The 26749-nt window shown below is 48.0% G+C and overlaps 3 protein-coding genes across 7 annotated transcripts in view; 2 read left to right on the top strand and 1 right to left on the bottom strand.

The window, feature by feature from the left end:
- The window catches only part of MSI1 (musashi RNA binding protein 1), a 30379-nt gene extending 19298 nt beyond the window's left edge, over positions 1-11081 (top strand). For 3 of the 4 annotated variants that reach the window (XM_083874003.1, XM_083874004.1, XM_083874005.1), the window contains 8 exons: positions 334-416; positions 1044-1161; positions 2785-2865; positions 4126-4182; positions 6977-7045; positions 7171-7325; positions 7821-7886; positions 8809-11081. In XM_083874003.1, the coding sequence (XP_083730129.1) occupies positions 334-416; positions 1044-1161; positions 2785-2865; positions 4126-4182; positions 6977-7045; positions 7171-7325; positions 7821-7862 (605 nt within the window). In that variant the 3' untranslated portion in view covers positions 7863-7886; positions 8809-11081. The remainder of the gene's footprint in view (positions 1-333; positions 417-1043; positions 1162-2784; positions 2866-4125; positions 4183-6976; positions 7046-7170; positions 7326-7820; positions 7887-8808) is intronic. The other variant, XM_083874006.1, reaches the window with a different exon arrangement.
- A 2360-nt stretch (positions 11082-13441) lies between these two features.
- Positions 13442-15296, top strand: PLA2G1B (phospholipase A2 group IB; the record flags this gene model as incomplete). The annotated part of the gene is made up of 4 exons (XM_083873968.1): positions 13442-13475; positions 13546-13705; positions 14436-14563; positions 15175-15296. 4 exons carry the CDS (start codon positions 13442-13444, stop codon positions 15294-15296), a joined length of 444 nt encoding a protein of 147 aa, XP_083730094.1.
- A 2950-nt stretch (positions 15297-18246) lies between these two features.
- Positions 18247-26251, bottom strand: SIRT4 (sirtuin 4). Of its 2 annotated transcripts, XR_014591306.1 has the most exons (6): positions 26205-26251; positions 23405-23910; positions 22474-22768; positions 21167-21366; positions 20435-20743; positions 18247-18354 (listed from the first exon to the last, which is right to left on the bottom strand). XR_014591306.1 is itself a non-coding variant. In XM_083874091.1 (5 exons), the coding sequence occupies exons 2-4, from the start codon at positions 23902-23904 to the stop codon at positions 21214-21216; spliced, it is 948 nt and encodes a 315-aa protein (XP_083730217.1). In that variant the 5' UTR covers positions 23905-23910; positions 26205-26251; the 3' UTR covers positions 18536-20743; positions 21167-21213. The 2 variants fall into 2 exon arrangements, 1 of the variants encoding a protein (XP_083730217.1); XM_083874091.1 differs by lacking the exon at positions 18247-18354 and having other exon boundaries at positions 18536-20743.
- Positions 26252-26749: the final 498 nt, after the last annotated feature.

Here is a 26749-nt window from a genome sequence, read left to right on the forward strand (position 1 = left end):
GAGCATCTGCCCAGATCCTCCCCAGTGTTACCAGCCATGTGGTCTGCCTTGCAAATAGCAAAGTTTTAAAAAAACCCAAACAAACCTGGGTTTGACATCAGTTGGGTTCAGAGTGGGTGGGAAGTATGGCATGAGTAGGAGAGGAGAATCTATAAGAGGACAGTCCTGTTCTTGTGCATCAAAGTAGAATTTTCTGGAGAGGAAAGATGAGTGACAGCTGTTTTCGAAAGGGCTGATTGTGCTTTCCTTTTCTCCTGCCAATAAAAGGCTGTGAGTAGAGGGTTCAAACTGTGAGAGGTCTGACCTGATCAGGGAGTTTTGCTTTTTCTTCAGGATTTGGGTTTGTCACATTTGAAAGTGAAGACATTGTGGAAAAAGTGTGTGAAATCCACTTCCATGAGATCAACAACAAAATGGTGAGTGTCTGGGGCAGAACCTGGGGGAGCAGGGCAGTGGCACAGAGGTGGGGTGTGAGGCATTTGGGTCCTGATGGATCTTCTCTGCAATGAGGAGGAATCAGATTGAATTTTTTCCCAAAAATCACAGCAGTCGGTCTGGGGAAGAAATTCACCAGCAATGGAGGTGAACAAGCATAATACTGAGTTCTCAAGGAGGAGAGCTAACTAAACAATAAATTGTGCTGTGCTTGGAGGTTTTGAAGTTACACAAAACCTTGTAGTGGCTTGGGAAGGGGGCAGGTTTTACCTTCATGTAGAAATTAGGAAAATTAGGCTTTGAGGCTCTGGCGCAGGTAGAACATCAAGAGCAACATCAGGAGGCGAAAAGCAATGTTTGAGCTCCCCATTGCCTGTGGTGGCTGCAGAGCAAGAGGAAAGGCTGGCACTAAGTGGGCTGGGGACAATGATGGCAGGGAAGGGCAGTGGAGCGGGCTGACAGAGGTGGCTGACGGAGGTGGCTGGAGCTGGGACGTGCTGTCACACAGGCAGCCCTGCCTGGCCTGTCTGTGCTCTGTGGCCCTGTCCTGTGACAGCCTGTGAGCCAGCCTGTGACAGGCGAGCCTGATCCTTACTTTCTTGTGGCAGGTGGAGTGTAAAAAAGCTCAGCCGAAGGAGGTGATGTCCCCAACGGGCTCTGCACGAGGGCGGTCCCGAGTAATGCCTTACGGGATGGATGCCTTCATGCTGGGGATCGGCATGCTGGGTAAGCCCCCGGTCAGCTCTGCCTCGCTCCCCCCGCTCCCGGCCGTGCCAGGCGGCAGCTTAGAGGTTTATTCCGGGAGCGGCGGGGCGGCCAAGGGCAGCAGCGCTCCCCGTGCGGGGCCGCCAAGGGCAGCGCTCCCCGTGCGGGGCCGCCGGGACCTGTTCGCGATCGCAACTTGCCCTCTGGTGGCGCCTGGAAAAACTGCAAACGGGCCGCCGCTGCCTTGCGACAGCCGGGCTGGTCCTGCGGCAGCCGGGCCGGCTGGGCACAGCCCCCGCGGGCCGGTTCTGCCCCTCGGCAGCTCCTCCAGGGCCCTGCAGGGCCGTGGCACATGGACAGCAATTCCATCCTGTCGAATAGGGTGTAACTGCAGAGCTAAGTGTGGAGTAATCTGTACCCAGGCCTCCTCCTCCCACACTTCTACAGGCTTTCTGATGAATTAGTTGATTAAAGAGCCCCATAGCTTCCACTTGAAACAGCAGTTGGTGTAAATGTCTCCACTACCATTTAAAGACTGTTAAAATGCCGTTAAAGTTCTAGTTGAGTGTTGTCTCTGTTCCCTCCCTCTGGTACAGCAAATATCTGGTATTGCAGGGAAAGCTATACATTTATCATGGGACTGTCTTGTAAGGAGAAGTTGGTGACAAGCAGGCTGGGTTTCATGTCTATCAATGCTCCCAAGGCAAAAGCATTCAGATAAAAAATTAAAAATAACAATAAAAAAAGTAATTTGTAGCCATATCTTCCAGGTCCACAAACCTCGTGCCTGGATCTGAGAGTCAGTATGATCCTTCCAGGGTGGATGCTGGTCCTGGCTTCTCTCTCCTCTCACTTTCATTGGAGCCAGGACTGAGCTGACCCAAGAGCACTGTTTGCTCAGGATCATTGCTGATGTTGCTGGGCAGGGTCTATTCAGCCTGGCTCTCAGTGCTAAGCCTGCTCAGTAGCAGTTAGTCACTGAACAAAACCCCCAAAAGGGCATTTTTCCACCAATGTTTTCTCTTGACTTATTGAAGGAAAATAAATCTCCAGCCTGTGGTTTTGGGTTTTGCTTTTTCTTAGCCATCTGAATTTTAAAAAAGCAAGACTCAAACTGAGTCACTGGGAAATCTACAGGCTGTTGTCTTGGGACATCTCAAATCAAATATTCATCTGTGAGTCAATGCCCTGCATTCTCAAAGCCTTGTTCCTATAGATGGTCAGCTTCCCGGGGAACATCAGGAGTTGTGCTCCTGTCTGTGCCAGGAGGAAATGTACTTTGTATCTGCATTCACCCGACCTTCTAGTGCAAAAGTGACTCAGAGCTTCAGCCGTTCAAATGCCCCCTCCTCCCTGATCTCCTGTTTGTAAATCCAGCTGATGCATCAGAAAGCCTTAGTCTGCAGAGCTGTGAGTCTGAGAAAGAAATCTCCATGTCCTTACGTGTTTGAGCAAGGAAAAATTAAATGGGCCTGCTAGAACTGCTCTGCAGGCTTGCATGCATTGTGCGCTCTGCCCAACGCTCTCCTGGGCCTTCTGCTGTCACCCTCCTTTCTGCTATCTAATGCCAAAGGATGCTCATGCTGCTCCTGAGCAGCCAGACCTTGCCAGTTTGCAGTAACAGAGTCCTTTTCTCTTCCGCAGGTTATCCAGGCTTCCAAGCTGCCACCTATGCGAGTCGAAGTTACACTGGCATTGCACCTGGTTACACTTACCAGTTCCCTGGTGAGTGGAGCTCCCTGATCTGTTTTCTGGTCTGTCTTCAGGTGATGGGAGCCCCTGGCATGGTCTATAACCCAGGCTCTGCCCCTTTCATCCTTTCCTCTGTTTGGTCTGTCTTTAAATTGGAGATGAATGTGGAAGGGGGATTGGAGAAGCCCTGGAATAGGTGGGAACAGCTTGTCCTTCATTAGGATTGTCCTCACACTGCAGTAGCAGGAACAGCCCAAGGCTGCTCCGACATCCTTTCTGCTGGCCTCCTCTGCAGGGCTGCTGCTGTGACACAGAAGGGCCCTGCAGCTCTGCCTGTCTCACTGCCTTTGTGTGTGTCTGTCTCTCTTTACCAGAGCTGCCACCACTCTGAAAGTAGCACAGATTGTTAAACCCCATGTGCCAGGGAACTCCTGGGCACGCAAAAGGCAGGTGCCTGCAGCACTGCAGTTGTGTTCTGAACAGTGTCTGGACCACTCAGCCCTCACAAAGCATCTGCTGGGCCAGGGGGCTGCAGATCCCCTGCAAACTGGGTGGTTTGAAGCTTCCAACACTGCCATGTGCTCAGAACATGGATTCAGCGATCAATGGCTGGAACCTGCTGTGCCACAGCTGCTCAGAGCTGTGGGGCCTCCCCTCCCTCTCTCTGCCAGGCCAGGGAATGAGGCAGAGCACACTTAAGGGACACACTGTGCTAGTGCTATTTTCTAGAGTTGTGGCAACTCTGAGCATCCCTTCCTTACTCCATCCCTCAGTGTGATGGTTGATATATGAAGTTTTGATATTAAGAGCTGGGAATGGGAAGTTTCCACTTCGTCTGAGGTGAGCCCAGGCTGACTGGCTGAAAGTTGCTGTTGCCTCCTGGCTGTCTGGAAGCTCTCCATGAATCTAGCTGTAGTGGCTTCAAGTCCCTCATTGTAAACCTGTGCCAGGCTGAGTGTGGCACATGCTGAGCACCCACTGGCCTTGGCGCTGAGAGGTCAGATTGGCCGGGTCACAGAGCAGTGCCCCAGGGCAGACCTGAGGCTACATAGTGATGTTTGAACTTGCCCTGCCCTGGCCACATTTATTCCAAGGATAAATGGATCCTTTCAACCTTCAGGGCAGGAGTCCAGCACCTTTCAGCACCAGTTATAAATCAGTTTAAAGAAGACACTGACCTGGTGGCAGTCTGGTTGCAGACTGCTCCCCCAGCAGACTCCGCCTGCTGTGTCTCTGGGGCTCTCCCTCGGGCCGTTTGATGAGTTCCTAAGCTGTCTTGCATTTCGTTTTTAGAGTTCCGTGTAGAGCGGACCCCTCTCCCGAGTGCCCCCGTCCTCCCTGAGCTCACAGGTCAGTCCCACTCATTTCCTAAACTCACAGGCTGGAAGGGGAGAAGGGGGCTTTGGGCTGTTTCAGTGGTGTTGCTGCTCCACAGCCTGGCGCAGTTAGACTGGAAATGTGCCTTATTTCCTCTTTCATCTGGATAAGTTCCATCCAAAGCTGGGGATGGAGAGATGGAGAGACAATCAGAGCCATGTGTATTGCCTCTGAAGAGGGCCATGCAGGTCCTTTCCTGCTGCTTGCTTCATTTTTAGCTCCTTGCCCCAGGCTGTATGTAAACCAGATATGGAAACTGCAGAGAGCAGGGTGACTTCCACAGGTCTACAAATGGCTTTAACCTGAGCTGTTGCAAGGATGAAATTTGGAGTGCTGGGAGGAGGGAGAGGGCATGGATGCACTCCTGGTTACTCTAATCCCATTTCCCTGGACAGGAGGGGCTGCTTTCCCTGCTCGGGGTAGTAGCTCCCTAGCTACTCCCACACAGGCTTCCCAGGTAGGACTGCGTGTGTTGGGACCTTGCAAAGTCCTGCAGTGCTTGTAGGGAGCTGTGGAACAAAATGGGAGCAGAGGGTTGTTCTCAGTGTCCTCAAAGTGCAAATGCCCTCTGGATCCTCAGCCCCTGGGGTGTGTGCAGTGTGTTCTCCCTACGTGATGTTCCTTCTGTCTACTCTCCCTTCCATGGCCATGTTTTCCCCAGCTCTGTCCTGTCCATGGTTTTTGTCATAGAAAAGCAGCTTTGTGTAGCACCCTGCTCCCCATGTGCCATTTCATTTCCATGGTGTTCCTCCTTCCCAGTGCTTCCTTGCCCCCACCTGTTTCAGGGTTTGAATCTCTCTGCAAAGGGCTATGAAAAACCTTCCTGGGAAGCTCTTCTGGAATTAGCAGTACAAACAGGCTTAAAAGGGAGTTTCTGTGGCACAAAACTATGCTAATCCTCAGGGACTCTGTTTGTGAGGATGCTGAAGTTGGCAGCCACCAATGAACAAATTTCCCTGAGGGAGGTAGGGGAAAACTAAATCCTGTTTCCCTCATAATAAAACCTTTCCCTGACACCAAGGATGCAGCTGCATAAGCACCTTTGAGCCTTCTGGTTGGCAAGCAAAGCAGATGTGGGTCCAGTTGTTTACTTACATGTGCGTTTTTCTGCAAAACATTTGTAGAGGAACGTTGGTGACTTGGTGGAAGTTTTATTCCCTTCATGTTCACCCCCAAGTGTCCTGTGCCTTTTCCTAGCAGAGGTGACTCACCCGGGGCCTGGCTGTCACTGGTGGCCAGGGTGCACCAGGGCTGTGCACAACAAGAAGTTATTAATGCTGCTGTCCTGGCTGGGTGCCACGTTAGCTTACAGTCCTGAGTGTCTCACTGAAGTAGCAGCTGGGGATCGTGGCATTCTTCCCTCCCCGATCCGCTTACCTCCTGCTAAGCAGCCGCTTGGCTGGGCCGTGGCTGCGGCTCCCATGTATAGGCTGGAGTTGGCCCTGCAGAGAGCAGGCCTGGAGAGCTGTGTGTGCTCGAGGGCCCTTGTGCTGCCTTCGAGTGGCTGCAGCACACACGGGCTGTGCTTCATGGCTTGTGAGGGGAGCCAAGAGGAGGGCATGGCACAGGCAGGGATGCACACACAGGTGCTTTGTCACTGTGACACAAACCTGGTGTCTCAGCAGATAAGACTGCAAAGGCAAGAAGGATTTTTCATGGAAAAAGAACTGGAGCTTTTGAGATGACCTCGCCTCCTTTCTCAGTAAAACTACATTCACTCATGTGTTAGGGACTTGCAGCAGGGATGGGGCAGGAGGGTGGCTGCCAGCAGCCTTTCTTTCCTAGAACAGCATCTTTGGGGGTGATGTGAAGCAGCAACATGCCTGCATTGGCCCAGGGCCTGTAATGAGCGGCTAACCCAGATAGAAGCCTCGTATGACGTTGGCTTGAAACAGGCTGGTGCCTGCTACTAAATATTCCCTCCTAAGCTAGTCTGGGTTTCAGCCTTAACGCGATTGATTTGTTCTGACCTCTTTTTATGGTGCTCTAAACAGAATCACAGTGAATTTCACATTCAAGCATGAAATGCTGACCCAGTCATTTTAAGGGCAAAGAGAAACATACTGGCTAGATGCCTCCTGCCCTGAGGGCTGAATGCCTGTGGCAGTAGAGTTGGGAATTAGAACTGCTACATATAAATTAACACTTACTGTTTTAATTAAGCCATTTCTAGTTCCTGCTCCCTAGGTATATGTTTCCTGCTTTTCTACAATGAACAAAGAGGTTTTGAGCAATTCAGGAGCAAAACTCAGTGTGGGGAGAATGGTATGTCTTGAGCAAAGAAATAGGGAGAAAGAGGCTATTAAACTGTTATTCAAGAATATTACCAAGAGACAGAGGAGGGGCTGAGCCTCAGGATGTTAAGCTTCAGCTGCTGTCCCTGAGCTGTTGCGATTCTCCACATTTACTGCCAAAATCTGGATCTGTAGCTTCAGATTAACTGCATCTTGCAAGCTTAGTAGTGACAGGATACATCTGAAATTGCCTACTTCTCGTTCAGCTCTTCCACACCATGCCTTTGGCTGCTCTGGGATGTAGGCTTGACAGAGCATGGCTTGTGCATTCCCCTGGACATTGGCTGTGCAAAAGAACACTGATAAATTCAGGGCTATGCACTTCCTGTTGTCATCTTTTAATGTCCCCTGTGGTGCACTAAGCCAATATGTATGTGTGAGCCCAGTATTTTGCAGTAAGAAGTGAAGGCTCTCTTCGAGGAGTTTCCCATGTATCCACAGTGCTCCTGAGATGCCTGTTCCTTCTTTTCCAGCAATCCCCCTCACTGCGTATGGACCGATGGCAGCAGCAGCGGCTGCAGCGGCCGTGGTGCGAGGGACAGGTAACTCCACTCTCCTCCCCAGCACGGGGTCCTGTCACAGAGCTTTGCCAAGGGGCTGCGGGAGGGGGGTGGGACAGGGTTGCATTTTTGGGATCTTCACTCTGTAGTTCTGCTGCCTGCTGTAGGTTCCACCCCCAGTCGCACCGGTGGGTTCCTGGGCACCACCAGCCCCGGGCCGATGGCAGAGCTTTACGGAGCCGCCAACCAGGACTCAGGGGTCAGCAGTTACATCAGCGCTGCCAGCCCGGCCCCGAGCACCGGCTTTGGACACAGCCTAGGGGTGAGTGCTCCCTGGGGCCTCTGGGCAGGGAGGGACATGGGCTGTGGGCTGTGTCTCCAAGAGGTGAGGGAGGTGAGCAGCAGTGGCAGCCCCCTCAGTCCACAGAATGTTGTCGGGTTATGAAATAGCACCCACTGCAGCATTAGCTGTGCCACTGCTGAGCCCCACACCAAGATGGATAGTGCAGAGTGCAGCAGCTCAGTTGGAGCCCACATCCTTGGTTTCTGCTGGCTCTCCCTGATCACCACTCCTTTCCTGAGGTCCTGATCTCCAGTCCTTTCCCTGATCTAGCTCAGGGTTTCTAAGAGCCCGTCTTGGCTCTGAGACAGCATCTTGTAGTGTGTCCCTGACATATAGGGTGATGAGCTCTTTAGAGGTGGCACCTCCAACGGAAAACAGTTACTCTGTCATCTGGGCCATGACTGAATTTGTTGTGTTAGTAATTCTTCTTCACTGTTCTTTTGTTTAAGAGTGGGGTTTTAACTTTCTTCACAGGGTCCCTTGATTGCAACAGCTTTTACCAATGGGTATCACTGAAGCTGGGGACCAAGGAGGCAGGAGGTAAGAGAGCTTTGAACAGGAGCAGGTAATGAGAGAGGAGTGAGGTTCTGAGCTGGTCCCTGTGCTCAGGCTCTCAGCTGAAGCTATAGATATTGCTGTGAGGCTCCATGGCATGGCCCAGCCTGTGGGAGGAGTCCTGTGGCCAGCCTGGGGCTCTCTCCTGCACCAGAGGCTTGGCAGGTCAGGTTCCTACCGAACACTCCCCAGGCTGGGAGTCAAGAGGGTCTTAGTGTCTGGCACAAAGAGGAAGAAAAGGAAGCACAAAAAGAGAAAACATCTGCAGGGTTGGCCAGAGTCACAACCCAGTGGTGATCCTGAGAGACAAGCTTGGCTCTTCTGTGTGACTGGGGAATCCTCCACCATGCAGCTGGTTGTTCTCACTGCTGCTGAGACCAGTCCCTGGGAAGTGAGGTTTTTTCATCTCCTTCCTGGGAGAAGGGCAGAAGGAAAATCTGTTCTGGTTTTTGATCAGTTCTGATTTTGGTCCTTGGATGGGCTGGAGGGAATTGGTGGATAGTCTGTTTGCTTTGCAAATGTGACTGAAGTTAGCTGGCTTAAATTTTAAAATAAGAAAAGTCAACAACCAGCTTTTCAAAAAGGAGAGAAAAAACTGGAGGAATGGTGCCCATGGCAGCCTGGCAGGGCTGGACAGAGCTGAGTGCTGGGGAAATGGCTGGATTCTGCTATGTCACAGCCCTCTTAGGGGCCAGGCCAGTGGTGTGTGGGACCTTGTTTCCCAGGCCTGCACATTGCCATTGAAGACAGAAACATCTCTGCTGTGCCCTGTCCCTGTGCCAGCAATGTGTTGGGGCAAAGTTTGGGTATTGAATGTTTCAGTCTGATCACTGGGGAAGAAAAGCCCAGGAGGAAAGGTGTGGTTGTTCTAGATCGTGTCCCTTCCCTCCCCTGCTGTGTCCCACAGATTCCCCAGTGACCTGACCGAGGACAGCGAGTGGCTGGAGGATCTGGTGAGCCTCGGGGGATGAGCCAAGGTTACCTTTCTCTTGAATCAAACTGCACACTGCCGGCTGGCTGCCAGGCTCCTGCCGCCCTGCCCGATCTCTCCCTTTGACCAGACCACACTGGACTGAACCCGAGGAGATCATCTCGCTTTCCTACTAACCACCGACAGTTTACGCTTCCCCCTCCCTGCCCCCAGCCCACTGATTCTTCTTTTATTTATTTTATTAGCTGTTAGTTTTATTTTTTTATTTTATTTTTTTATCTTTTTTGGGGGCTACCCATTCTTTTTTGTTGTTTGCTCTTTCCCGAGCTAGTAGACATATTTTATGAATTGGCTTTGTGATTGTGTTAGGTAGTTTTCATTGAGGAGTATTTTTATTTGGCTTTGAAACTGTTTTGAATATTTTCAACTCTGTTGTTGTTGTCGTCAGTGTTTTTAAAGCACGGTATGTAACAAGAATGCAGTTCTGAAGGGAAGAAAGAGACAGAGAGAGAGCAAAGGCTGAGAGGAACTGCTGTATTTCTATTTTTTTTAAAGAAACTGTTTTTAATTGTTTCTGTTTTGTAAATGTGAGGCTTTGAAAAGTGTGAAACTCCAAGGATCCGAAAACGTTGGACATCGCTATGGAACAAAACAAATGTATATTTTGCTAAGTGAAAAACACTATCCTTACAGCTGAAAGATTTTTTTTTCCTAGATTTAGTTTTACGTGGGGTTTTCTTTTTCCTCCTGTATAATATGTAAATATCGTGAGCTGAACCTGGCTGCTGCCTGCAGCCTGGCTCCAAGGAGCAGCTCCAGGTCCTGGACTTGGTGCCGCAGCGTGAGCAATACTCTCCAGCAGAATCCTGACAGGACTTTGTTCTTTTTTTGTACACCTTTTACTGTAAGATTTTAAGACCTCTGATGAGATGAGATGAAAGGGGGGCGGGGGGGTGGGCGGGGTGAAACGTACCAGCCATCGGCTGTTTTGCTGAGCGGGTTAAAGCTGCTTCCAATTGCTTGATGTACAGACTCCATCCCTGGGCTCCGCAGCGCCGGCTCTGGGCTGGCTTAGGGAAAGGGCTTTGCCGCCGTTGCTTGTCTTGGTTACTTTGAAAGGAATTCACTCTCCAAACTTTATCGCTTGTGTCAAGATTTCCTGGGAAAGGGGATCCTCCTCCAGGGGCAAGGGTATCAGAAGGGATGTCAGCCAGGGGGAGATTTGGGTAGTCGTTCTCTGAAGGGCAGGGCTCTGGGATGGGGATTCATTAACAGGGGAGAAAAGCATTAGGGTGGTGATTTAGGGGCGGGTTAAGGGCTTCTCAGGGATTATATGAATTATAGAATTGCAGCTTCCCGTTTGCTTTACTCTGTGTTCTGAAGACTGTGGGAATTTGTCCGTTGTCCTGTGCGGGGTGATCTGGTCCCTTCTCCAGAACCTGCTGGGGCTTCCTGTGGTATGGTCCAGGCCCCTGCTAACCAGCACTCTGCCAGGGGAGGCCTCCAGCAGGAATACACGGGGCAGGTTTGGGTCTGGATTTCAGTGAACCAAAGACCTTGTTAAGGGGGGTGATTAAGCCTTTTATTAAGATGCAGCCAAACTCTTTTCCCAGGGAAATAACAGCTTCATCTTAAGTTTTAAAAATCATTCCCTCTCTTCCCCCAAACTGAGCCCCTGTAAAGGAGATGGGCATTTAGAAAAGGACTGGGAGGGCCACAGTGCCCACAGGGCCCTTTTTCTCTTCTATCTCTCCCCCATTTGCTGGAACTTGTCCTGACCTGGGCGATGCGTTTGGAGAGTTCTGTTTAGGTAAGAAGGTACTTAACAGATCAGTACTGAAAACACAAAGCAATAATTTTTGTTACTGAGACAAGAGTCTGTATGTCTGTTTTTTTAAATATTTCCTAATTAAAGAAGAGCTGCATTTTATTGGGTTTATTTTTATTCTATATACTTCAAATTTGGGTCTGCGGACAGCGCTTTCCTCCCTCTTGGTGTATGCGCTGAGCTGCTTCCGTGCCCCCTCCAGACATCCCGGGCCAGCTGTGCTGCTGCTGGGCTGTGAGTCACTCTCTGGCCACTGCCTGGAGGCTGGGGCTCTGGTTTCAGGGTGGGCATTTTTTTTAAAAGAAATAAAGCTGTGTTTTTAAGCCAGTAAGTTATTACACTCCAGTGTTTGTTCTCTCCACACCTGTAACCCTTTTTCCAGATTTCAGTTTTAAATTCCTAATAAATTATTTGAAAACTGTCTTTCTCTGTCATTATTTGGGGGTGTGAGGTTTTCCAGTGGGAGAGATTTCAGGGCCTGGCAGGAGTTGCATCCTGCCTTAAGGATAAAAGCCTAAGGCAGATCTCTGACTCACTGTTCTGCTCCCACACTTCAGTGGTGGCTCACTTTATAATGTGAGGGAGGTCTGGTTTAAGTAGAGATTGTTTCTCTTCTCTGCATTACAGAGGTTTCATGTAAGTTTATGTAGGTTCAGAAAAGGAGGTAATGTGGTGCTTACAGGTTTGGCTCATACCCTGAATTGTGGTGGACCAAGGAAGGTAGATGTAGGGAAGTAAAATGTGGAGATTGAAAGTAAAGTCCATAACAGACAAAAGAGAGAAAGGAGAATTTTAAAAGCATGGAACAGTAGGGAACTCTTGCAATGGGGCTTATAAAAATGTCTTTAAAATAATTTAAGGCTTAAGCCTGGAAATTAGAACCAGTTTTAGGTTGAAATGTGCTCACCAAATGTACCAAGAACCAGTGGCTTTGTACACAGCACAGGTTGGAGGAAACCAAAAATAGCATTGCTGGAAAAGTCTTTACCCTGCTGGGATTTTTCTCATGAGTCAGTCTTGTAATACCCATGTGCTTGCTTTCCCACACTTGGTGATCTTTTTGTTGAACTAAAACTGTAGGGAATTGTTGATTTAAGATTTTTGAAAGGCCAGTTGACTGGAAATTTTCTAGGAAACATCAATTATACATCAGCTACTGAGAACAGAGGAGAAAGGAACCAGACTTGTGAGTTTCATAGATAAGAAAACAAATTTTTTTTTAATGGTAAAAGCAGAGAAGACACAGAACTCTTAAGTTGATATTGAAGGGGAAGTCAACAGATAGATCTGTGGGTAAAAGACAAAGTTATTTTTTCAGAACTAACTGTGGTCTTCTGAACTAAGTAACTGTCGTTTACATCAGCCTTTTATGTTGGTTCAATACTCTGTTAGGACTTTGAGAATCTTAAATCTGCAATTCAGTGTCTATTTGGCTGTAGGTAACCCATGAGTGGGGAGCCCCAGAATGGGAGTGCTTGAAGAGATCAAAAATGGATCTGAAAAGTCTCAATGGATCTGGTTGTTCAGCACCATGTCTACCTTTACCTAGATGTCCTGTGGCTATGTCAACATCCAGTGGCTACTCTGGGTACCCTGATGTAGTTTCAGACCCTGTGAGGAGGAAGGTGTCCTCATCACCCCTTTTGGAACCTACTAGTGGGTGGTGAGCCTGAAGTTTCCTGCATGAGCACTCTGGTGTCCTGGGCTGCTGCAGAAGGGTGGCCTTTGCATCCTCCTCTGCTCTTAAAAGGTGAGGGTTTGTTTGGTGCTTTGGAAATCAACGCAGACTTGAACCATGTCTAGAAACCGTATCTTGAGTGTGTAAAAATGCCAAACCTGTAGCCCTGAAAATGCCAGAGCCTCTGGGATCTAAATATGAGGGCAGTGTTTTTACTTATCCCTGACTGATTCCAGGAAGATTTTTTTTACCCATTTTTTCAAATTCTTTCAAGTGTCCCAACTCTCCTCATTCCTTGGCATAGAGAACCAAAGGTTCTTAGCTGTGTTCTGCATTGGTGTTGGAGACAAACTCCTCTAAATTACTGAAGTCTGCTGTGTATGTTGAAACTTCTAAGCCTGGTTCATTTCCAGTGTAGATTGCTTAAGGCCACATAAAACCAGATACTACTCCTTCTTTAAGCCACATACAAAGGTTTTCCAGGCTCCTGTTTCTTGCCTAGTAGTACCTCCTTCTTCTCTATGGTTTTAAAGAACAGCTTTTTTTTTGCTTTGTTGTTGTTGTTGTTGTTGTTGTTTTTGTTGTTGTTTTTTTTTTTTTAGTTGAGCTCATCCCAAATGGTCATTTGATGTGACTGGACAACCTGTACCTTATTATCCGAATTATGCCAGAACCACCCATGGAGAAATACAGGATTAATGATAAGTGGGATACCATAAAAAGAGAATGCAAGTATTAGTGGCAGATGGTTATTAGCGTGCCAGAAACTTCCAACTTAACTACCACTGTGCTATTATCTTTTTTTTTAAAGAGCCTTTAAAAATACCCACATCTTTCAGGCTGACTTCTAATAGTAGCACTACAATAATTTGATAGTAAAAATCTAAAGAGCAAATATTTGCCTTTCCTTTTTTATGGATTTAACTCAATTGGCCTTCAACTGGTCACGCCACAACCTGTTGCCCAGTCTTCTGATGGAAGAAGTTTGCATTTAGTAACATAAATATTGGCTCTTTTATCTCATACCCGTGTCAAGGTGAGCCTGTAGTATAAAGACTCATTTCCCTTGCAACCAGTCTCTCTATCTGTCAAGTGCTGCAAGAATGAAGTTCCTGGCCTTGCTTTTCCTGCTGTCAGGTGTGTAGGTGCCCTTGTCCTCGCACTGGTCCCCCTGAGCTGACTCTAACCATGCTGTGTCTCTCCCCAGTGGGCGCAGCCAGCGCCGAGGTCTCGCCCAGGGCCGTGTGGCTGTTCCGCAAAATGATCAAGTGCACCCTGCCCAACAGCCACCCGCTGCTGGACTTCGGCGACTACGGCTGCTACTGCGGCCTGGGGGGCAGCGGCACCCCAGTGGACGAGCTCGACAGGTTTACAAGACTCTGCTTTTACCAGCCTCTTCCCTCGCTTGTACTTTCCTGCTTCAGCTCCATCTCAGCTGGCCTTGCTTATGAATGTTTACAAAACTCTCTGGCTGCTGTGAACAAAGCTTTCTTTCATAGATGGATCCAGGGAAAAAAAGGATGTGTGCTATCACACGTTGATGTCTTATTGCTAAGATAAAATAGAGTTACAGTAGCTCTTCTCTTCTATGGCAGCACAGTGTGCTCATTCCAGCTTTTTTGTTTTTTGCAGCAGTGTTGGGCCAGCAGCCTGGACACAGCTCTGCACACTTTGCCTGGTGCTCATCAACACCTACTGGGCTGGGCTGGGCTGCAAAATGCTAGGAAATGGCATGGGCAATTTAGAGACACACAAATCTGGCAGCCAAGTCTTGGATTGTGTTGACTGAGAGCTTGCTGGGTACCAGGCACTGAGGGGGAGTGTAGGGCAAACACTGGCTTTTGCTTTCCCTGTGCCCAATAAACAAATGTGAAGATGCTCCCATAAGTACCTAAGTACCAGATACCTCTTGGACCATGAGCTGGCACAACTGTATCCCCTTTAAGGTCCTTTGTGTCTGCCCTCCTATCGCTGGGTATCTTTTCTTTTTAATTATCAAGAGCCTTGTCAAATCAAATCTAGCATTTTTGTGTGTCTTACAGGTCAGTTGAGCCTGCGATTCCGGTATTTTCTAACCTTTCTCTCCTTGTTTCCCAGGTGCTGCCAAGTACATGATAACTGCTACTCCCAGGCAATGGAACTGGATGCCTGCAGATTCATCCTGGACAACCCCTACACTGACATATACCGCTACAGCTGCTCTGCTGGGGAGATCACGTGTAGCAGTACGTCCATTCCCACTTCACTCCAGATGCTCTCCAGCCTCTCAGCAAGGAGCAGGGCTGTGTTGTTCTCACATCTCTGCAGCAGTAGTCACAGTGCAAATTCTTGCCAGGGCACTTGGTTGTTAGAAAGAGAGCACCTCACACAGGCACTGTTATGAGTGTTCTCTATATAGCCCACACTTCAAAGTTTATGAAGATACATGGTACAGCAGGATATCAAGAAGCCTGTCTAGTCTTCAGGGGATTGAGTACTTTTCTGGGAGGCCTTCTAATGGCAGTATCTAAGAGATGAGAATGTTAACTTGGCATTGTTATACAGTTTCTGCCGTTCCAATAAATAGTGGAGCCTTTACAGGGCTCTGGAACGGAGGTAAAGAGCAGAGAGGCTGGAAAATGGGGCAGCAGGAAAGAGAGGAAGGGGCAAGGAGAGCGATGGCTTGGCTGGAACACACAGCTTTGGGGGCAGTGGGTTAGCGGGGAGAAGCCTGTGCACCCCCAAATCGATGGCAGCAGGGAAGCGGGTACACCGTGACAGCAGAAACGCAAGCCCGAGCCACTGCACCGCCTGGCGAAGGAGCCGCGGGCTCTGACCGCTCCTCTCTCTCCTCCAGGCAAGAACAAGGAGTGCGCCATGTTCATCTGCAACTGCGACCGCACCGCTGCCAACTGCTTCGCCAAGGCACCCTACAACTCCGAATACAAGAACCTAGACACCAAGAAATACTGCAAATAATCGCTCTAATATGCCTCAGGCCGGCCGCAGGACCAAATAAACGAATAAATAACTTAAACGGGCACTGCCGGCCGCTGTGGTACGCCGCTCTGAGGGGACGGGGCGGGCGGGACGTGAGGGGAGGGAGAGAGGCTCCGCCCCCTCTGCCCACGGCCCCGGGTGGCGCCCCGCGCTCGCTGATTGGCTCTTGGAAGCGGCGGGGGCGGGGCGCACATGTTCTTTGCCCCGCCCCACCGGTGCCCGCGGGCTGGGGCTGCCGGGGGCGGGGACTGAAGGGGCGGGGCCTGAAGGGGCGGGGCTGCCCCTCCCCGCCCTCACCTGCCCGAGACTCCTCAAGGCGGCCCTCTCTGTCTTACCCTCCCGAAGTTCCTCAGCGCTCCCCTCCCGCCTACCCACCCGGAGCTCTTCAGGGCGCCCTTCCTGCCCTCCTTCATCCTCCCGAGTCTCCTCAGGGTATCCCTTCCGCCTCCCTCACCCTCAGGGCCGCCCTCATTCTCACGGGACTCCTGAGGGCGCCCTTCACGCCTTCCCTCAGCCTCCCTCGCCGCGGGCTGCCCACGCGTTAGCCACAACACAGCTGTCCCTCTTCCCCGGGGCATCGCTGCCTGAGGGGCTTGAGCCGTCTGGTGCTCCTTTCTCCTGAGGGTCTCTCGTGTGCTTACCCTGGGGAGCCCTTCCCCTGGCCGGCGCTGTCCCCAGTCAGGAGCTGCAGGGGATGAGGTAATGTTCCCCTCTGAGGGACAGTATCTGCCCCACTTGCCCAGCCCTGCCAAGGTCCTGTGCCAAAGCTGCCCCCTTTGGTATCAGTTTTGCTGGCAGGGGTTTTTGGAGGTGTGGATGAGCTCCTGGGGCAGGGCCTACACACATCCCTTGCTTGCTGGGAGGGCCTGGGGAGGGCCCCGGTTCATCATCAGAATGAACTGTGCCCAAGCATGGAGCAGAACCCAAGGATCTGAGAGTGCTCTGGGAAATGTGAAACGAATGGAGAAGGAAGAAGCTGCCTTGGTATGTTATTGGAAGGTCCTTGCAATGCCTTCCTACTGAAAGTAAATGTATCTTTGAGGGCATTAGAATGATAATGAGAGAGTGAATTACATTCAGTTCTTCTTTTCCTTGAAAAGGGGAAGGGATTGTGTCACAGCCAGACAATCCATTTTATGGCAGATTGAGTTCTAGTTTTGTACCAGGATTTGTTGCTTATTTTTCCTCTGGTGTTTGTGTATGTGAATTTTCTGGAAACACTGAGTGCCTGGAGTCCCCCACAGAAGTCCTGAGGATCCTGGATGCGACCCTGTCATATGGCCAAAATGAATCATTCTTAGGGCTGGAAGAGCAAAATGAGGTCTCTTGTACTCACTCACTAGCTTAGATTCTCTGAAATTACTTCTTGTAGAACAGTAAAGCTCCTAAGTAAATGTTACTAAACTCCCCTTGTGATAAAACCTCATTGTAGAGAAAAAAGTAAAATATCATCACTATCTGGAAGGAATACTGCATTTTCAAGCTGTATTATCACAAGTAGAGAAGATTGCTGAGGTGCACTGGAAGCATTTCAGAAACTGTTAGTATGGATTTTGCCTGTAACAGGAACTCTAGATTTGAGGTGAGTAGTGTATCTACTCCTGGCATTCAGCATTTAGAGCACACTAGCATTCTGCAGATAAACCCCATAGACAGATGAAGGCTCAGATTGATTCCATATCTGCCTTACTCCATACAGATTTTATAAACCTGCACTGATGTTTGGTCCCTTGATCACACTTCTCATTCCATGCTTCTTTGATGGTGTGAAAGACCCACCATGAAACCCAAACACCCCCCAGCCACGGGGAGCCTTCCCACAGAACGCAGCGTCAGCCCCTAATGAACACCACAGGGGAGGAGGATGAAGGGCTCGTGCAAAGCTGCTCATTAGGGCTTTGAGGAACCTTGTGGGAAAAGTAAGAGTAGAGCTGGTGACTGCTGGAGCTGCCAGTGTGGGGGAATACCAGGAGTGTGTGAAGATCTTCTGCCATGCTGGCCTGTGCTTCTATTCCAAAGCACAAAGGGATTGCCTGGAATGCAGGGTATCCCTGTGCTCAGCAAGGGGAGCTCTGAGACCCTGCACAGCACCACGGCTGGTGCACAGGATGCTGGAGGGAGAGCACTTCCCTGAGCTCACTGCAGGAGTGAAGCCTCAGTCTCTTATCTTTTCCCTATTGTTGTTTTCTATGCCAAGATTTTTCACTCTCTGCAGGGAGAGCTGAATTACTCCTAACTACGTGGGCATTGCACAGATGAAAAAGGGTGCTCCAGCTGAGGTGACATATGCAGAGAGCAAACAATTCTGCTGATGGTAATGATCCTGTGTCAGTTTCTGTTTGGGCCTGGAGACCAATTCGAGGCACTTGAGCTCTTTCTTGTCCTCTTCGGACTCAGCTTCTCTATTTCTTTGCCATTGTCTAGTTAGTGGTGCAGAAGGGAAGAAGTGCAGATACTGGGGTATCTTTCCTTAGTGGGAAGGGAGATGACAGGGAGCTGCACACAGAATTGCAGGAACACTCTGGAACAGTGGTTTTAAAGCCCATCTGGCTTGACTCTGCTGTTTCCCTGCCTGCTGCAAAGGCTGGGAAAGGGTGACATCCAAAGCAGTCACAGGGGAAGAAGCATACTTTAGATGGTAGATTTAGTCACCTTCACTCCACTGAACCTCCCAGGTTCTCCATGACCATGTTTTTGGGTCATTTTCCAGAAGTAATGAACAGGCAGGTGTGTCAGTAGGAGCAATCTGACTGTAAGCTGTGTGAGGCTGCCCTTACACCACAGGCACCAAACCCTCTGGGCCATCTGCACTCTGTGCTGCCCTCACTGGAGCTCAGGATGTGAAATACCTTCCTCAGGCTGCTGGACTCAATTACAGTTTGCTCTGAGAATTTGCCTAGAAGCAAAGACAAGATTTGCCAAATAGGAAGTAACTTTTATTTGCTTTGAGTAACTCCAACCCCACTTTTAGAGGAGCAGAAGAAAAATCCATTATAAGGTACTCTCAGCTCCTCTATCCAAGCTTCAGGAGGAACAGCTGTAAGAAAAAGAAAAGAGCAAAAGCTGTTGATTCAGCTAATTTCATGTCATGGCTTTTGCTGTAGGAATTTTAGGCACTCTGAGGCATTTCTCATGTGAGCAAACTTCTTAGTGGTGTATTAGGGAACATGTAAAGAAGTGAAATGCTCTGATCCTTCTCTAAAATAAGCCAATTTTAGTAGTGCTGGATCAATTCAGCAGAAAAAAGAAGGAACTTCTTCATCTCAGCCTCATAAAGTTGTTGTAGATATGCTCCTTAACATATAGTAATAAACCATGCACAGGAAATTTATTGTAATGTTCATTTCTTGTGAGTCATTGTTCTGGTGGCTTAAAAGTGGAGAGTTGGGGCAATGACTTATCTGAGAGTGATGCTGAAGAGACACCCTGACACCTCTCCCACAGACTGAGCTGCAGAATTGGAGAGGAGGCAGGGGCAGATGTGGGAGTTTTAGTTACCTGTTACAGAACTCATTCCAAGACTTGTTTTAGATGGCCTGGAAATGCTCCCACACCTTCTCAAAATGCTGGCTCTACCTGCAGCCTCTGGTTTTGACACACCAGTGTCATACAAGTTTCAAGAAGGGGGAGAAGATGATGTGGATAGTGAGAAACTCAGCCCCAGCTCCTCTGCTAAGGAGGCATCAGTGTCTCTTCTCACAGGGAAAGCCCTGTATGAAAACATGGTCTATGTGGAGAGACTGCTGTGCTTCAGGCATGATTTCTGCAATAGCTTTGGTCAGTGAGGCAGCTGTACTGTGGACAGAACAGCTAAAGATGGAGAGAGATCTGTGAGCTTTGCTCACTGCCAAGCAGCAAACTCCTGAGTCCTTGGCAAGTAGAGTCACCACTCAATGAGAGCAGAATGCAGGTGGGAGTCCTGAACTGTTCTTGCTTGGCTTCAAAGTGAAGCTGCCTCCCCTCTAACCCAATTCAGCCAAATCTTGAAATGTGTTAAGTATCTTAATGCCCTCTACCTTCTGCAGAAATTGGATACCTTATGTATCCCTTAGATTCTGTGCTTTATTTGCTCCTTCCTGGCATGGATTTGGATTTACAACAAAGCAAAAATGAACTTTGCATCCTGTGGTCAGTTGTCCTTGCTTTGCTACTTCACCTTTTAGCAGATGACTTTGGCATCCTTGTTTCCAACTGCTTGTTTCAGTTCTTGTCAAAATATTAGTCCACAACATGTTACTTGGAGTAGGTGGGGGCACTTGGAAAACCTCAACAATTAAACCCCTCAGAGCTAGAAGGAGGGAGTGACAGTTTCCTGAAGAAGGTCAGGTCAAAAATTGAGTGTTGTAGTTTGTGCCAGGTTCTGTATTTTACTCTAGGAACAGTTTGATAGAGCTTACAATACCATCCTAAGGATCAACAAAAAATCACTACCCAGTAGTGGATCTCCTGTTAGGCCTGTGGAAATTGTACCTTTCAACAGAGATTACCTCCTGAGGGGGAGACCTATTGTACACATATAAATGTATTTCTCTCTTAATTCATCAGCTGCTAGTAATTACAACCTGCATTTCTCCAATGGAAAAAATGAATCTAAACTGGCTACCAAGAATGTACTTGAATAAATCATAGGAGGGAGAGAAAATTACAATGCAAATAGTCTCAATCTTCTAAATAATTTTAATTGATTCCTTAGCTATTAATTAATTAAATAATATATTTTAAAAAAAGCATTCTGGAAAATGTAGTGGCCTCACTGAAAGTAGTGCTGGTCAGATTAGCTTAAAGTAACTCCTCTGGAATCTCAACAGTATTTAATTTTTAAAGGGGTTGGACAGGAAGCAGTTTAGCTTGTCAACTGACAGTTGAGAGAAATGCTGGTTTCCCCTCCTTGCTGGAAGACATCAGCCTTATAGCCTGTGCTTCTAAATAATCTGCTACAAGAGCAATGCTGTTGTTCAGCTTCTATTTTGAGCCTTTTTTCTTTTAAGTGGCAACTGCAGTTCCCCTTGTCTCCTTTTCCTTTTTGCACACTCTACAGTATCCCCCCAGTGACACTGGATCCCCCGGCAGTGTCCTGGTTTCCCGCAGCGCCCTCCTGTGCTACAGCCTCAAATTACCTGCTCAAAATCCCTGCCCCACCTTCTCCTCTGGGGACAGTTATAAGAAAGCTACTTTGTCCTCAGACATGGTAGTCCAATTATCCAGTCCCAGTCAATGAAAAGGCACTGTTTACAACGGCAAGGTAAGGCAGGAAAGTACTTTTTTTTCATCATCGTTCTATTTCCTGATGGTGGAGATGGTTTCAGTGGAGAGAACTGGTGAGGCTGACACGTGTGAGGGTTGCTGCCCTCTCCTGGTGCACTCAGCGTGTGCTGGATCTCACAGCTGCCTTTTGGATTGGAGTTTTCCCTTTTCTGAGATGAGTCCTGCAGGAGAGGAAGAAGGAAGCTGCTTTATCGACTGAATTGATTATTTTAAACAGCAGTGTTTGATTAGGATTAGCTGGATCAACTCAATCAGGAACAGCTTTTGAAAGTTGCAAAGGCAACGGTTGTGATCAGGTTCTTTGGAATGTAGTTTCCTGATAGTGACAAATGGATTGGAATGCTACACTATTGAGTGTTCTGCATACTCCTACCCAATTTTCTGGGAGTGCTAGCACTTAGTATGTTTTTTGTTTATGACAGCAAACAGTATCATGGCCCATCAGAGCAGACCAATTACAGATTAAAATTCACAGCCACCTTTTGGTGCAGTGAGGGGACATTTTGTCAGCACATCTCAGTCTCAGCATTTGCCAGGAACAAATATTCTTACCCTGTAAGTGACTGACCAGGGAGGGTACTCACCTTGTAAAAATAACTTTACTCCTGATAGCTACTGAAGCTCAGCTGGGTCATGTACAAACAATCAAAGGCAGCAGCTCTCCACAGCGGGAATTCAGCTTCAAGGATGCAAAGTGATCCAGCCTGGTGGGCCCAATGTTAAGGACTGCAATTGGCAGCTTCTTCTCCCGGGCAGCCAGAGCAAACCTGTAACCAGAGTACACCTGCAGGAGTACCAGAAGACAAAATTATTGGCAGCTCAGGCAAAAGAAGAGTTACAGAAAGGAATAAAACAGCTGCTGTTGGCAATGGGAAAAGGGCTGTACACACATGCTGTGTTGGGCAGCTGCACTGAGCTCAGGTAGGAAATGTCTTTGTTCAGGGGTACACAGAATAGAACAAGTTTTAACCTCTGTCAGTGAAAGATTTTCAATTTCACAGAAACTGAAACTTCAGAGTAGATTGAAGGGAAATGTCCTTGTCTTTTAGTAAATTTCTGCAGCAGTTTTTATTAGTTATCGCATGTACTTAAATGCTGCACTTTGATGGTTCTTGCATGGCCCAGCTTAGGTAGTACAAAAACAAACCTAAGGCATTTCAGTCATTCCTGTACAGAGGATTATAAGCTCAAGAAGTGCAAGCTCAAGGAATTTGTATCCAGTATCCTGAAGTCAAGAGACTCACAATCAGGCAGCCTTGGTTTTATCTCCTTCTGGGAGGTGTTAGAGTAAGGCTTTTTTAATGTACTAGAACTTGTTTCTGGATGAATTTATCTTATGCAAACACCATTACAAAAGCTTCTATGAGTTTGGAACCCCCTGTTGTTTAGTTACCTTACCTAGATAAGAGGCTAGTAGAGAAAACACATTGTGATACAAAGGACAATCCCAAACAGAGATATATCAACTCTCTTATTGAGAATTTAATAAGGAATGAGAGGTCCTAAAACCTGGTATTTCACAGTGTGCCATGAGGCTAAAAAAACTACCAAAGGCTAAAAATTTCAGGTTAAAAAAAATGTGAGGAATTAATTGTCTCAGGTATTTTGCCTTTATGGACAATTGGGACCTGATGGAGGAGGCAGCAGAGAGAGGTCTGAATGGAGCTATTCACAGCAGCATGAAGTAGACTGACAAGAGAGTGACAGGGAAGCCCAGACAGGTCACCCACAAAGCCAGATTCCAACCACAGTAAAAATAAAACATAAAGCAGCTCTGCAAAGGCTGATCTGAGCCACAAGCCATTTGTAGTGCTAAGCTGTGGGACCAAGGATCATTGCAGGCAGAGCAGCAGAGAAGCAGAAATGCAGTCTGGGAGGCAGACCCACTTACCTGCATAGAGGAGCCTGCTATCAGCATGGAGTCTGATTCTGCCAGGCGTTGGTGAACAAAGCTGACTTTTTCCTGGCTCACTGTGTCTCCAAAGAAGGTCACGTCAGGCTTCAGGATCCCCCCACATTTTCGGCAGGCTGGGACTTGGAAATTGCGTACCTGCTCGTCCGTCAGGAAGACGTCCCCATCTGGAGCCACACCAAATGCTTCAGCTTTCCACGTGGGGTTCAGAGCTTCAAAGTGCTCCTGCAGCTCAGAACGCAAGATTTGGTCTCCACAGCCCAAGCAGAAAACCCTGAAATTCAGAGCAAAGTCTTAATGGAGAGTTTCATGTCAGCTGAAGATCTAGAGGCTCTAACTTGTTCCTTAGGAGGCTTGTCATGATTTTCCACATTTATTTACCAAATATGCAGGTCAAGGAGATGTCTTTCTACTCTGTTGCTTTGTAGGAATGCTCTAGAGGAAGTGCTTTCAACCCTGCCCTACATCCTCTCTCCCAGTTCAGGCTGTGCTTTTTCATCTAGAAATTTTGGGTGATCCCAGCCAGGATATGATGGCCCTTCTCCAGTCCACACATCCCATGCAATTCTGGCACTATCCACTCTGCTTAGGGTGAATAATCCTTGCATTCTCATGATCCCCTTGTTCTCTTTACTAAGGAGACATTTGCTGTACAAAGGAAAGGGGAAATGGATGTAGGTTTCAAGGAAAAGTGATCCAATTAATGCTCCAAAAAAAAATGGGGTGCTGGTCATGTTTCTTAAATACCGAGCTGTGAACAACACTGGGTTGTGATCTTTTTCTCCACCCCAGCCCAATGTCACCTTTGTGCCTGTCACCTCCAGGAATGCAGCATGGACATTTTACCTCCTTTCTCAGCAGTTGGCACTGCAGTGACCCCCTGCCACCCTCCCTGTGCCAGCAGCTGTACCTGTGTGTGCAGCCGTGCAGCTCCGTCATGCGCTGGCTCCCGGCTTTAGTGTGCAGGGCGTCCACGTTCTGGGTCACCAGCCAGTGCAGCTTGCCCAGCTTCTCCCAGTCTCTCAGCACCAGGTGAGCCTTGTTTGGCTGGTGAGAGGAGAACTGGGGCCAGCCCACAAAGTTCCTCGCCCAGTAGCGCTGGCGGGCGCTGGCGCTGCGGATGAACTCGGCGTGCTGGACTGGCCGTCTGTCTGTCCTGGCGTAGAGCCCCACGCCCTCAGAGCGGTAATCGGGGATCCCCGACTCCGTGGAGATCCCAGCCCCAGTCATCACAAACAGCCTCTTGGAGTTAGAAACAAAGCGCTGCAGCTCCTCCACTTCCACGGGATCTGGGGGGAGACAGGCTGGCACGAAAGTCAGGTTTGGAGAGGCTCTGGATACAGAATGGGATCTGAAATGATGCGGTCTGATGGCTCTGAACCCTCCAGAGCACTTCCTGGCAGAGAACATGTTCAGCTAAAAGGAAAGAACGGAACACATGGCAGGTAAAAAAAAGCATATCCTTAATGCCATTTGCTTGTGAGTCTCTGGAAAATTATGCTTTAAAGTATTCTTTGCTCTCTTTTTAGTAAAGAAACAAATTATTTTGGAAACATTAACTAAAGCCCACCATCCAAGGACAGTATGTTCTTTTGGAAGAGGGGAACACTTAGCACAAAGTCAACAGCCCTGACTTGCAGGGTTCCTGCTCTTCTACCCTGGTGTGAAGGATGGCTGCCTAAGAGCACTTGTAGAGAGCCCAGAGAGACCTGTGCATGCAAAGCCTTTCCCAGGGATGTGCAGCAGGCAGAGAGGAAAGGGCAGGAAGGGGAAGCACTTCACCCCAGAGGCACTGGCTGGTTCCTCCACAGAAGAGACCCTTGTTATGTATTTTTAACATTCTGCCTGCTCCAAATCTTTTATATTTACCCAATCCTTTACATATGTTGTAGGAAGGGAGAGAAAAATAACCTTGAAATGTTGGGTTTTTTTCCTGACAAAGGCCTTGACTGGAGCTGCTCCTGTGTGGTGTGGTGTTTTGTTTTTTTTTTTTTTTTTTTTTTTTTTTTTTTTTTTTTTTTTTTTTTTTTTTTTTTTTTTTTTTGTTTTTTTGGTTTTTTTGGTTTTTTTTTTTTTTGGTTTTTTTTTGGTTTTTTTTTTTTGTTTTTCAAAAGTCCTGTGCAGAACAGGCCTTGAAATGGGTCTGAAGATGATTAGGGAACTGTCTAAATGCCTCTGGCACCTCCTCTTTTGTGGTGCCACCTCTCCAGAGTCAGTGGGGAGCTGGAGGGGCACTGCTTTGCTTCTCTAGCAGACACAGGGGCTTTCTGCCAGAGAAGGGATCATCCAAAATGTGTGGGGCAGAAGGAACTGCCCAGCAGGTAGGAATGGGAGGGACACCCTGATTTAAGGGAAGAACAACATGCCCTGCTGGGGCAGGCAGGATGGAGGGCTTTGCTGATTATGCAGCCTGGAATTGTGTGCAGGACCTGTTGAGACACTAGTGGATGGATTTATACTTTGATTTTGTTTGGGCTTTCCAGCAGTCTGCAGTTCTTTCTCCATTTCACTGTTTTAAAGCTATTTTTTCTGGGTCTCTCTATAGTTTTGCAAACAATGTACAAAAAGCTTTGACAGCAACAGTCCTGAGAACTGAAGGTCTGGAATTTCTGCCTCCTTAAATCTCCCTAAGCAGGGAGGCTTGTACAAGATGTGGAAGATGGAAGAACTTTATTTACTGATAAAAGAGGATGATCTCCTGAACACCTAAATTTCAGATGTATTTAAATATTGCTCCATTTACTGTAAGACCTAGTACTGGCAGGCAACTGAGGGCTTAGATACACTTGAAGTTCAGGTGTTCAGCTCCAAGCACTGTGATATTAAAATTATGCTAGTGGCAAAAACTAGATTTGGCTCAGTTAGTCTTCAGTTCTCAAGGCTTTTTGTCATCATCAGCTGAAAAATGCAGGGAAGATTGGACAGACTCCATAGTCTGAATTGCTTTTTGTATCTCAGCAGTGATTCTGTTTGCAATGATTTTTGCTTTGTTTTGCTGTTTAGCAGGAGTCGTGTTGGGTATTCCCTCTGAAGAGGTTTAATTTCCCATATGAATTAATTAGAAGGGACAAAGTCTCCCCATAAACTAATTTGCTTTGAGAGTAATTTGTGTCATGATGCTCCCCAAAGGCTGTTAAGCCAGTTTGATGGTAATTAAATTGCTTTAACTGATGAAAACTCTTCATTCCTGCCCCCTTATCATCAAAAGATCTCTCAGAAGGAAATACTCAGAGGCAAAATGAAATAGAAATGTAATAGGGTTGACCCGCAAGAGAGAGAAAGCAAAAATTACAGATACATTTGAAAGCTGCTTTGAACCAGGTAAGGACGAAGAGAAAAGGTTAAAGGATGTTATACTTCTTGTCAAACACAGACAGCTTTTAAAATGAAAGTGCTCAGATTCAAAAAAATAATATAACTACTTTACATAACAAGTGAAACTCGTTAAACGTACCTACGGACACCTGAGAGTTTATTTTTAGCACACACCCAAGATGCTCCACAGGGAAGGATCAGGCAAGGTTAAGGTAGAAGAAAACCAGGACCCTACAAACGGCCACAGGCCAGAACTCCCAAGGGCCTCCCGCTCCATACGGACTCCCAGGTGTCCCTCACGCTGTGATAACGCCGGGAGCGGGTGCCAGCAGAAGCCAACCCGTCTGATGAAATTGGGGAAATAAGGAGGATAAGGAGAATAACGCTGAACTCACCTGTCATGGTGCTGCCGGAAGGCGCCCGCCGCGGAAGGACAGATCGGCCTGCCGGAAGAGGAGCCCTCTGGGAAATGTAGTTCACGGGGGAAAAAAAGGCCCTAAAGCACAAAGACTACAACTCCCATGCGCCAAAGGGGAGCGAAAGGTGTTCCCAACGCCCTGACCCACACCTGCGACAAATTGAAAACGCTGAGAGAGCTTCGTAGCAGACCTCAAGGAAACGTTTAAGGTTAAAATTCGAATTCATTTGATACAAATACACGTGTATCAAATGCTTTGGTAAAATACATTGTAGGTGCTTGTCATTATAAAAGATGTATTTTCTTTTAACTGATACTAACGTCTTTTAGGCTTAAAATGTGATTAAATAAATAATGGAAGAAAAAATCCACTGAGGGCTGTTAAAGACATCTCTTCTAGCTTGGGAATTAGGGCAGGGATCTGTCAACCTGTCTGTGCTGCTGACTCTGTGCACCCTGGCAGGAACTCATCATGCCTGGTGCAGATTTCAGTCTCAATAATCACCTCATCATTTGTACAGT

The sequence above is a fragment of the Zosterops lateralis genome (genome assembly GCF_965231275.1).
Source record: "Zosterops lateralis genome assembly, chromosome: 17".
NCBI classification, from domain to species: domain Eukaryota; kingdom Metazoa; phylum Chordata; class Aves; order Passeriformes; family Zosteropidae; genus Zosterops; species Zosterops lateralis.